Raw genomic sequence first — 13259 nt, 5'->3', positions numbered from 1 at the left:
TTTGGCAGCTCACAAAATTCAAAACTTGAATTAATATTTAAAACTTTGTTGAACGTTGACAGCAGATGCAAAAAGTAAAAAAATAAATAAATAAAAATTAAATAAATTATTAAAAACAAAATAAGGAAAACAAACGACTAAATTAAAACTCAACACAGTTGCAAAAATGCTGCAATTAATTTACACACACACACACACACACACCACACACACATACATAGTTAAATTCAATAATGGACTCGCCCTGCCCCCTAAGTGTATACACTTCAAGTACCTTTTTAGCAAAAAGCATTAAAGTAATTTAACGAATAATGAACAGCTCATGATAAAAAGCAAAACAAAACAAAAAACAAAAAACAAAAAGAAATCAAATATAATAATGTGAAACAAGCAGAAGCAGTTGTTGTTAACAAAGAAGAAAAACTATAATTAAAATGTTAAACGTTTGCTTTTCGATTGTTTAAATATGGATATATACATGAATTGTATGAAGAGTTTTAGTAGCTTTACAAATGCGAACGCCTTTTTTTAAACAAACAAACAAACAAACAAACAAACAACCACAACAAATATTTCTAAGCAGCGTATATTTAAGATCATGCACACACACATGCATATATATATGTATATATATCGATCTATATATATATATATATATATATATTGATATGTGTGTGCTAATTATAACAAAATCAAACGAGAAAGTAAAAGAAAAAAAGCACCATTCACTGTTTTATGCAAACAATCGCCGCCCTGTTGCAACACGTATGAGAAACAAATTTCACACACACACACACACACATACATACATATATATATATATATATGTATATTTCAAATATTGTTATAGCCTATATACATCATCAGTTGATAACTGAGCAAAATTGCAAGCTAAAATGCGAGACTAGGCTAAGGAACACACACACGCATCTTCCTAAAGTGTGTGAAATGCCCCACTTCAACCCCTCTCACCATCCACCATCCACCCCATCCCCTTCCTCAAAAGCACCACTACCTTTTACCTCTATTATTACAATAATGACGTACGATTTATTATGATATGATATCATCGATTATTAAGATCAGCAAACCAGTTTGTTAATGTTTTTTTTTTTTTATTATTATTGCTATAAAAATTTAATATTATTATTAAACATATATGATTATGATTTCTTTGCGTACCAAATACACACAAAATGTGATTTCATTTCACTTATTTTTGTTTTTCTTTCCTGGTTTCCTTTTGGGTCTTTTTGGGTCGCATTTTCTACGGGGCAAGCTTAAATGCTTAAACTAAATCTCATTTTCGAATCCCTTTTTTGTTATGTAGAAAGTGTTGTATGCATTGCTAAAATACAATCCAATCCAATCGATCTATAAATATTTAAGAATTTTTACAAACATTAACATTAAACAAAGCCAAAAGTATCTTTTTCGTTTTGTTTGTAATTTTCTTTAATCAAAAATGACTTAGTCAAAATGTACATTTCAATAATTGCGCTTACTAGCCAACAATTAATTTGATTTTTTTTATTTTTAATTATATATACATATATATATATATAGATATTCTATAAGAATACAAAAAACAACTCAAAATGCTTAATTTGCTTATTAAATTCAAGAAAAGGTATAATTAATTGTCATGTTTCGTGTTGAACTTCATGATAAAAGCAATGAAAATGTTATTTACTGAAAGTGCCTCTGATGTATGTATTTATGTATTTATGTATCTTTGTGTTTTTCATGTTATAAAGTTGTTTTCCATAGCACATATTAGTCGACAACATTTTGAATCTGTTCAGAGGTCATTCAACTAGAGTCGTTATAGTTTAAGAGTCGTTATTTTGTTAAAAATGTTAGCTTAAAGCTTAAAGCGATCGTTGCTGTTACGCCTCAACTTGTGCTTGGAGGCCGAAACAACCCGTTCGGACGAAATATACACAGTTACAGGGTATCCACAACAATAGCAGTAACACGTCTGAACGTCTGAACTGACTTTAGTCACACATTTATGCGCACCAACCCCACCCCCCGCACCCAATTGACTTCGTATACCAGAAGAATACTATAGTTTATAGTTTATAGTTTATACATAGGCCATGAAAATAATAATGTCTCTGTTTACATACATATATATATATACACAGACAGACACACACACAGACACATGAATAAATATATGTCATAAAAATCTGTAAATCTGTTGCCCTCCAAGGTTTCAACGAGCGCCTGTTTTTATGTCTAAACCTGTACCAAAATAAAACAACAACAACAACAAGAAACAAACACACAAACAATTATAAAATATAAGTATCTAAAGTATATATATATATATATATATATATATATATATATATATATGTATATATATATGTAGTGTGTAGTATATCTACATACCAATGAAAGAAAAGAGTTGCCCTGTATTTTTTAGAGCAATATTTTTCTACTTTTTCGAAGAGCAACAGCAAATGCAAAAACAAAAACTAAAAAAAAACAAAACAAACCAAAAAAAAACACAACTTATTAACCGAAAGTGCTGAAGCGCCGATTGTTTTTGACTGATTTCGGGCTTGACGAGCTGCAACTGTGCACATTGAAATGCCATAGGATTATGAATTGTATATGAAAGGCCTTTCAAAATAGATCAATTTGCGTGTATATACTATGCATATACAGAGATACATACATTTAAATGCATATATATTCACCGATATGTATATGTATATATGGCATTACAACTTATAACATACAAGAAAACTGAACAAATCTAAAACATGTTACGATTAGAGTGCAAATAAAAGCAGAGAATGTCATATTGACCGATATTGTCAACAAATCATTTGTTTTCATCATTTAATGGATAATTTCAATTGCGTGTTGAGAAGCCTCCCATGGGATATACACAACGTACGGCTAAGATATGATCATTTTCTAATTACAGTTAAATTATTTTTGTATGCAAAATGTATTTACTTTAAAGATTCAGAAGATATCTGCCTAGACACAAAAATCACTCATTTTAAGCAGACATTTTTGATTCAGAGCAACCAAGTCTACTATTTAGTTGGCTTACGCGCCGCTAGATGGCGCTGTAAACGCAATGCAGAAATGAGATGTAGATGGCGCGGGCATATTTAGCTTCCCAATACTCCAACCTATTTATAAGTTGCTCTCAGATCAGTTAGATGGCGCTATGCTAACAACGCAGGAGCAAAACTATGATAACGCATTTCTGCCAAAGACGAGAATTCCCCAACTCAAAAATAATTCACGCCAACTTCACAGAAATGCGTTCAGAAAAAAAATACGAGTGAATCCTGAGTCGATGCTGGATGGAATCGTCAAGAAAAACAAGATTGCAGCATTGTTTTGAATACAGTATATTCGTCTTTATTGAATTTGATTTCTCTGTTCAGTTTTACATGCTATATAAACTATTTATTAATATTATTTATATATTTTATTTTGAAGTATTTGCATTATTTTGTTGTTAATTTATTCATTTTTATTTAGTATTTGCTTCAATAATTTATATCTATATTTGCGCAAAGTTTTTGAAAATTGCATTTTTCGAATGAAAATGTTAATTTACAAATTAACACAATGTAGATATATGTATATGTATATGTATATGTATATATATAAATATATATATATATATATATATATATATATACATATATATATTTATATATATAAGTACTATATATAAAAACAGATTCTTAAGTTAACAAAAAAATTGTTTATAATTTAATTGTATGCTTGCAACAATTTTTACAAGAAATGCTAGAAAAAAATTGTTGCTTTATTTAATTACGTAATGCATTTTTTTTATTGTATATTTCGTTTCATTTTTAAATTTCTTAAATTTAAAAAATTATTTCGAGTCGAATATTGTTGCCAAAGTGTCGAGTGCTTTAGTTTAGGCCACTAAGCTAATTTTCGATTTCATTCATTTCCTTTTATTCAGTTATATATATATAAATATATTTATAATTTTTGATATTTTTGCTGCTTTATTTATTTATTCATTTATTTTAATTGGTTTCTTTTATTTCATTTGCTTAATCAGTTTTTGCTTTTTTTTTTTTTTTTGTTTACTCAGGGTTAATTTTTGTTCATTACTGGGCGGATTTGAAACTGAAAACGGTGTTGGTTTCTTTGCTTCTGTTGAATTTCTAAAATATCTGCAAACTGAAGAGATTTTTCTGTAATTCTTTTAGCTGTAGATGAGTTAGTCTGTGTGTGTGTGTGTGAGTGTGTGTGTGGGTGTTAACTGTGGCTTTTGGTTCAAGTTCAATAGTTCTTGTGTGTACTACATACATATATGGCTATATATGCAAGTATGTACTCTGTGTGCGTGTGTGTGTGTGTGTGTGCGTGTGTGTGTGTGCGTGTAACTGCTTTGTGGATCTAAAATACGTTGTGTATGCATGTGTCTGTATGTGTATTGCTAAAATAACTGCATATAGCAACACAATATATATATATATACACACATATACACACACATATATATATATATATATATATATAATGTTGATATGGTCTGTTTTCCGATGTGAACTTAATTATTTTTATATATATATAAATATTTACGTTTTTTAATTGTTTATATTTTCTTTTTAATTTACTGTCATTTCCACTATTTTATGTACATTTCGTATTTCTTTTTTCTATTTATAAATAAAAACATCATCATCAGTTACTTGGCAAAATCTAAGAAAAAAAAATTGTTTTCTTTTTTGTTTTGTTTATTGTTTATTGTTTGTGGATGTGTAGATGTGTGTGTGTGTGTGTGTGTGTGTGTGTGGGGGGGCTCGTGTGTGTATATGTATAAAAGACTGTATATCACCGTGGGCTTAAATTCATTTCTATTCACACAGCTTAACACATACGTTTATATATATATGTAAGTATGTAAAATTAATCTTTGATAAAAAAAATTGTTTGCTTTCAAGTATTATTTTATTTCATCGGCATTTCTTCTTCTTATGTACGCTGTTTTTTTCGTTTAGAATTGGAAGGATAATTTCTTATGCAATTTGTGTTTGATTTTGTTTACGTTTTGCTCTGTCAAATACAAATACAAATACAAATACTCGCATATTATTTTTTATATTTACAAATATAGCTAGATAATATGTATATATATATATATATATATATATATATATATATATATATGCATATATATATTTATTTGACTTCTTTAATTATTTTTTTTCGCTTTTTTACTGGCGTTTATTCGTATGCCTTCGCTTGCAAGTAATATTAATTACGTATAATTTTCCATATATTTTTCATTGACGAGTATTTCTCATTATCATTTCGATTACTTTTTGATTTGCATTGAATTCATTATTATATGCGTAATGTCAATAAGTATGTCTATAAATTTCAACGCTACGGGATCTATGCAAACAATTTCACTGCCTACTTGACTATATTTAAGTGTACTATAATGTATCTTTAAACTTGTATCTGATCTGCAGCTGTGTTTAGTTTTATGTTTATTGTTATGTAAACTTGGCTAGCACCGTATATTGTTAATATACTCGTATGTAACTCTATATATATTCATATTCATTCGCTTTGCTGTGAGGATATCTCTCTTGCAACGTATCAAATTATAGATCAAGCATTTGAGAGTATGTCCTTTTCTTTTCAATTGACTACTCACAAAACGCTCCGCAAATGAGCTAAGGTGGTTCCCCCTTGGCCTAGGTGCGTGTATGTTTTTGGGGCGGGGCGGGGGAGGGAGGGGGTGGTGTGGGTGGTCTAATGTAGGGTTATGTTAAAATATTTTGCGAGTGCTGTAGTTCCTCAGCAGCATTTCATTTGCATATCGCATGCTCCTCATAGGGTGGCATTGGACACATCAGAACATGGAAATTAAAAGGCCCTAAAATTTGTATATATATATATATATATATGTATTTATATATACTCACATATACATATATATTTGCTAATAAGGAATGTTTTGGTGTAAAATTAAAAAGGAATTTCGATGGGGTTGTTTTTTTTTTTTTTTGTTTAAGAAAACATTTTTATTTGATAAAGTTTCATTTATGTTCATGTATTATTGGTATGTTTTGTTTGTTTTTATCTTTATTACAATAATAATCATAATATAATAATAATAATAAAAAAAATTGATCATAATTATTACAATACGAAAAAAATAGTCGATTTAAAAAATAATTATAACTAAATGTTGCCATCATTTATTTTTGTGTGATCTCTCTCAACACATTACGTTCAACTTTAAACATATCTCATTATTTCATATTTTGTATATTATATATATATCATGTATATATGTATATATATATATATAAATATATAAAATATATTATGTATATATACATATATATATATACATATATAGACATGGGTGTTAATATTATGCATAAATATTTATTTGATTATATTTGTAAATATTATTTAGCTAAAGCGTATGAAAATGCAAAGTATTTAACACGTTAACTTTAAAAACTAAATACATTTCAAATAAAAAAAAAAATTAAATTAAATTTAAATAATTTTCAACAAATTTGTTGACAGCGGCAACAAAATTTGTTTTGCATATTTTTTCTTTTCTTTGAAAATAATAAAAATTTATCTCTTCTAGAATTTGTAATATATTTGTTTTAAATTTGAAGACGCAAATTTTATTGTTTTAGGTATTGAAATGTGTTTGGTAAGTTTTATATTTTTTTAATTTATTTCATTTTTTTTTTTAAATTTTTTCTTTTAAATTTATATAATTATAACGCGGCAAAGTTTGGGCCTATGCAAAAATGTTTGACGTTATTTTTTTTTTTTTGGATGCGTGTGGGTTTTTTCTTGTATTTTTTTTGTTTGTGTTTTTGTCTTAACTTTTTCGCTATTTTTAAAGATTTCGTTTAGCTTAAACGTTAACCTAGCGAAAAAATGTGTATTTAATTATTTAAAATTTTGATGATGGATTCTTTTTTCATTTACGTTTTGCTTATTGATAGAAAAACAGTGTTTTTTTTTTTTGTTTTTTATGTTTATGATTTAAACTTAGGTGCTATGCAAAAAAATTGGCTCACTTAGATATAATTGTTTACTTTATTTTTAATTTTAATTTTATTATTTAATCTGTGAATTTCTTTAGTACGATATGCGGGTGTCTATTTTTAGTATTCTTTTTCTTTTTCATTTTTGCAATATTTAAATTCACAAAAAAAATTTATGCTATTTGTAATGCGAATTTAAAGTACTGTTATATTATGTTGATAAACTGCATAATGCTTACTACATATATTTATTATTTATATATTATTATTTTTATTATTATAAATAATAATTTAGTGCACTTTGCATTTATTTTGCTATATTGTGTTGTACATAATAATTAATTTGCATTATAAGTTTATACGTAAATTCAAAATTTACAAAATTTATTGTATTTAGTTAATATTTCGTTTTTTCCTTCTTCGGGGAATTGGGGGAAGTGGTTTATTTCTCACGAAAAATTAAAACAAGAAAAAAAAAAATTAAATAAAAGGATTCTCATTTATGTATAAGGTTACTTTTAACTATCTTTTACTTTGGGTTCGCCTTGTTGTTTGTTTTGAGTTTTCATGTGATTTTTGTTTAGGTATGCATTTATTTTGTAGTTCTGTGTGTGTGTGTGTGTTGTGTTGAGTTGTTGCTGCTTGAGATCAAAAGATAGTTAAAACTTTTGTGCAACACAAAAAAAAAAAAAAAAAAAATTTGATATAATAATAAGACATATCGAAGAGTAGAATTATAATAATAGTTTTTGTTTGTTTGTTTGTTTGTTTGTGTTTTGTTGGAAAATGAAAAGACCTTGTTTGCTCAGCTTTGCCGTTAACATCTACAATTAGCTATTTACAAATCGGCCTTGAGTTTCTATGTTTATATTATTATATATATTTATTGTTTTTCTATATACACTTAACAATGCAGAAAAAAAGTTATTAATCATTATAATAATAAGTATAATAATAATAATAAAATTCTACCGCCATTTGCTTACAGTCTTTAAGTCGTAAAGAAATCAAAAAAATCTGCGCCTTAACAGATTTGGCTTTTGGTAGTTTTTTGTTTTTTTTTTTTTGTTTAGGTAGAGATGTCGCGGCGGAGATTAAGGGGGCGGGGGCGTTTTATTTATTTATTATTATTATTTTTTTTGTTTTTGTTTTTGTTTTGTGTTTTTGTGGTAGTGGGTATGTGGCAAGTTTAAAGCCAACAATTTAATACTTTTGCGCTGCTCTATCGCTGCTGCGCTTCGCATAGCGTCTCTAAACTTTTTAGCTACAACTATTTATATAAAAAAAAAAAAAAAAAACTTTAGTGCACTAGAAACTAGTTTTATATATATATATATATATGATTTATGCATATGTATGTATATGTGCTATGTATATATAGATAAATATACATATACATATATATATATATATATATTATATATATATATATATATATATATAAATATATGTGTATATATATCAATCATTTATGTGTATGTATATATAATATTTATATATAGATACGTAATTAGCCAGTGGCTAAAGATTTTTCTTCTGGGGCCGCTGCCAAACTTAATCACAAGAAATCGTCTTCAACATTGCACACGCCAGCTGCTGGTTACCAGTTCCAGTTCCCGTTTCCGGTTCAGTTGCAGTTCCAGTTCCAAGCTTAGTAGTTCCATGATGTTGCTGCCGGCGACGCTGCCGCACCGGCTGTCGTCGCCTGCTGTACAGCAGCGCAGTGCTCGTCGGCATCGCCATTGCTGCTGAGGCGCCGCACGCGCACCAAACGCAACTTCTCCTCATTGATCACGTTGAGCTGCTTCTCGGCATCGCTGTCGAGAGGCGTTGCATCGTCTAACTGCTGCTTTTGCTGCTGCTGGGCTTGTTCGTCCTCGTCGTCCTCTTCCTGCTTGATGCGCACCTCGGGCTCCATGAAACGCTGGTCAATCTCCAGCTGGGCGTGATCGTCGTGCTCGGCATCGGCAGCATTGGAGTCGCCGCCGCCACCTTTGATGCTGTCGCTCTCATCGCGATTGTAGTCGGAGCCTTGCATGACGCAGACACCGTTGATGATCCGCTCGCTGCTGCTGCTGCTGCCGATGTCGACGCCAGCGTTGCTCGCGACAACACCAGCCGCTGTCGGTGTGCTGGCACCCGCCGGATTGACCCACTGCGGTGCCGCCGGCTTGCGACGCGAACTGCGCGCCGCATTGCTCATATATGCAGCAGCGGCCGCAGCCGAAGCGAGCGCCGATTTCTGCAGCGCCTTCTCGTATTCGGTGATGGGTGTGTGCTCCGGCTCGTGGCTGCCACCCTCGATGGACTCGTTGTCGCTCATGTTGTGTCCGCTGGCGTCCAGCTCGAGCTCATCCTGATAGTCATCGCTGCGCTCGCGCTTCAGCGTTGGCATTGATAAATCCAAGCCGCTCATCTGCTCCTTGAATGCTTGATTTAGTGCCTGGAGCTCATCGCCGCCGGCGGCACCCACTGCGGCAGCCGCAGCTGCCGCTGCACCGGCAGCAGCCGCCGCACCCGGTATGCCGGCCAGGCTGCGACCGAGCAGTGCAGCAGCAGCGAAATACGGTGGGTAGGGAATGGGCGCACCACTCAAGCCCATGCGTTCCTTGTGCAGCTCGACGAGACGCTGCTGCAGCAGTATGCGAAACTGGACGGGATCGAAGGGCGTTGCATTTGTGTTCTCGCGACTGGGTATGGGATTGTCCTGGCCTGGCTGGCCATGGGGTACCTGCTGCTTGAGCCGCATGCGATGATTGTGGAACCAGTTGGTGATGGTGCGCGTCGCTAAGCTCAGCTCGTTGGCCAGAAACTCAATGGTGCCGACATTCGGATACGGATCCAGCGCAAATGCCAAACGCAGCGCCTCCTTTTGCTCCTCGGAGAAGAGGACACGCTGCTTCTTGCTGGGCGGTGCACCGCCCACCGAAGAACCGACAGAGCCCGGTCCCGGGCTGCTCGTATAGAAATCATTCGTATCATTGCTGGACGTATCGCTGCTGTTGTCCTGCTGGTTGGGGCCAGTGCTGCGTCGCCGCTTGCTCGCCTCCCTCCGCTCGTTCTTCAGCAGCTGCAGACGCTCCACATTGTTGGCATCGCTCAGCCACAGCTGCATGCGAATGAACGGTTCACGACCCTTGATCGAGAGCATGTGCCACGGCTTCGGTTTGCTGAGCAGCTCCGAGACGGAGCCCTGCGACAGACCCAGCACCGCCTCGCCAAAGATCTTCTGGCCAATATTGTTGGCGAGCAGAGCCTCCTTAATTTTCGTTGTTATATCGTGCGTGTCCAGATCTTGGGTGAGTGCGGCCATCTCGTAAACCGTGGGCGACATATGCTGATGCAGACTGCGCATTGCATTTGGTGCGTGGGCACCACCCAGCACCGGCATCATCATTGGCTTCTTCTCGTTGCTGCCCGGAGTGCTGCCCGCTACCGTTGGATTGCCTGCAACCGATTGGATGCCACTTGGGGTGACTGCTGCCGGCAGACTGATTGCGTGTTGCGGCGGCAAACCGGGCGACGTCAGCAACATATTCTGATGATGCAGCAACTGCGCCTGCGCTTGTGCCTGTGCCTGCGCCTGCGCCTGCTGTTGGGCCTGCTGATGCTGATGCACCTGTTGATGCTGTTGCTGTTGATGCTGCGCCTGCTGGTGCTGGCTGGCCTGAGCTTGAGCCTGTGCCTGCGCCTGTTGTACGGCAGCAGCTTGAGCGGCAGCTGCCTGCTGTTGCTGTTGCATTGCTGCCGACATTGCGGCGGCTGCTTGCATCTGTTGCATGATGTGTTGCGCCTGCGCCGGCTCCTGCAGCTTCAGCTCGTTCATCATCTTTTGCATGGGCAGCGTCGCCTGCATTTTATTGGCCAATCCTTGGGGCATCTGGGGGCTGCCGCTGTAGCTGCCCGTGCGCATCAGTTTCTCAGGCGCAATCTTATACTGACTGGCGACCAGTTTATGCACCGCATTGTCATCCTCGAGGAACATCTTCATGCGTATGAACGGCTCGCGACCCTTCTGGGTCAGCATATGCCAAGGCTTGGGTCGTGCCAACAAATCCGAAACGGAACCCTGCGACAATCCCAACACAGACTCACCGAATAAACGCTGCGAGATGCTGTACTGGGAGAGAGCCTCCTTCACACGCCTCACAATATCCTCGGTGTTCAGATTGTTGAACATATCGAACTGTTGCTGGGTGATTGGTGGCAGCACCGCCTTCGTTGGCCGCTGCGGCTGCGAATGATGCGGCGTCACAGGCGGCTGTGTAATCAGGGAATTGGTAATCGATGCCATACGCTGCAGTGGACTCGCCGTCGCCGCAAACTCCTCACTCTGATTGCTCAGCGCTGGCGGCAGTATTGAGTTGCTCAGCGGACTGGGTGCCGCCGAGTTGCTGCCATGACCGCTGGCAACCGTTGAGTTGGCTGCATTTGAATTGCTGCCACTGCCCGCCGATGTCTGTGTTAGTGATGGTGCGGGCGGTGCTGGTGTGTTGCCACCCTCCGATTTGCGAGCCGCGTGCGACAGCGATGGATAGCTTCTGTCGTTATCGTCGCCACGTTCGCCATCCTTGGAGCAGCTGCTGCTGCCGCCACTGTGCTGGTCGAGCGATGAGCGCTGTCCATTTAACTTGATATCCTTGTTTGCCAGCGATAGATCCTGCGCACCGTTCAGCACCTGCTGCTGCAGTGCCATCAAACTTGAAAAGTTGGGAAAATTGGCTGCCTGCTGCTGTTGCAGCTTGGCTATCTCACGTTCGATCACATGACGCATATTCTCGTCGGCGGCCATTGCTGTGGGGAATGGATTGGCGGTTGCTCCAGGCATGCCAGCGGCTCCGCCAAAGAACGGCGTCAACAAAAAGCTGCAATACACAAAAGACAACAAGAAAATTGATCAGCTCAGAATAAGAATAAACATGTAACTAATACATCAATCCATCCCTGACAAATTAAACAACATTTAAAGAATGTTTATTTTGCTTCTCTTTTCTTCTTTCTTTCTTTTTTTTCTTTTTTTTTGCGGCGCACAGCTGGTTCATCTGTTTGTTTTAATATGTTTCGAATGCGATTGACTTGTATTGAAAAATTAAATATTCAGTAAACAAAAAATGGAATTGTTGAAAATATATGTTTAATCAGAGAGCAAGTGAGCAAGTGGCAAACAAGTTTAAAAAAATGTCTATGGAAATGCGTTATTGGGTTCAATTACACTGAACCGGTTCAGCAATTGTGTTTCTATATAAAATATAGAAGAATATTTAACTGGCTGTTCTTTGATCTGTGCAACACTCACCTTGGGAAGGCCGCTTCACGTGGCGTGCGCGTCATTAGCTCCTGATAGAGACGCGCCATCTTGTCCGGTCCCAGTTCGTCGTGACGAATGCGCTGCTGCTGCTCACGCTGGGCGGCCTCGCGCTGTTCGCGCTGCTCCCGCTGCTGCTGCTGCTGCTGCTGGTGTACGGCAACAACGGCGGCGGCCGCTTCGCGCTGTTCGCGCTGTGCATGCTCGGTGGCATGCTGCAGCTGTTGCTGCTGCTGCGGCTGCAGATGCTTAATCTGCTGGTCCTTGTAGAAGGGGGAGCTGCAGCTCTGCGGTGGCGATTTGCTATCCTCGTTGCTGTGCGTATCGTCGACGACATGGCGACGCTGATGCTCCTGCTGCTGTGCGGCGACAGCGCTGCTCTTCATCAGGGACGAGGCCTCGCTGAGTATGTGTGCAAGGCGATCCTCGGACATGGAATCATCGCCACCAGCGCCGCGACCAGCATACTGTGGCAATCCCGAATCTTGAATACACATATATAGAAAAGGGTATCGAGTTAATGTTGTATGTTGTATGTTGTATATTGTATATTGATCGTAAAGTGGCTTTGCCCATTAAACGTTATAAACTTTATGCGCATTCGGTTTTTGCTCATTTATTGAAGCCCAATTGATATCTGCGAACCAAAAAAAGCACCGAACGCATAGTGGCCAACAGGCCACGGCAGACCAGTCGACAGGCCGACAGAGCCAACAGGCAAATTAAGCCATAAAGCGTTCAAAAAGCCAGCACAAATTTGTGGCCATAAAGCGGCGCAGCAGCAGCATTTAAAAGGCAACTCCGATGCACTTTTGATTTCTACGACATGCACTAAGCAAAAACACTCAGCAACATAGCAAAAAAAAAAAAAAGAAAAAGAATAAAAAATAGAAAGAAACTTG

The 13259-nt window shown here is 36.9% G+C and overlaps 1 protein-coding gene across 1 annotated transcript in view; it reads right to left on the bottom strand.

Annotated features, from left to right (window-relative positions):
• Positions 1 to 8509: 8509 nt before the first annotated feature.
• The window catches only part of LOC6564928 (homeobox protein cut), an 86107-nt gene continuing 81357 nt past the window's right edge, over positions 8510 to 13259 (bottom strand). The window contains exons 7-8 of the mRNA XM_043216067.1: positions 12349 to 12841; positions 8510 to 11917 (exon numbers count right to left, since the gene is read on the bottom strand). Of these exons, the coding sequence (XP_043072002.1) occupies positions 8704 to 11917; positions 12349 to 12841 (3707 nt within the window). The 3' untranslated portion in view covers positions 8510 to 8703. The remainder of the gene's footprint in view (positions 11918 to 12348; positions 12842 to 13259) is intronic.

This window comes from Drosophila grimshawi, unplaced genomic scaffold (assembly GCF_018153295.1).
Source record: "Drosophila grimshawi isolate 15287-2541.00 unplaced genomic scaffold, ASM1815329v1 contig_848, whole genome shotgun sequence".
NCBI classification, from domain to species: domain Eukaryota; kingdom Metazoa; phylum Arthropoda; class Insecta; order Diptera; family Drosophilidae; genus Drosophila; species Drosophila grimshawi.
The sequence above is the reverse complement of the archived record's forward strand: the minus strand, read 5'-3'. Positions and strand labels throughout refer to the sequence as shown.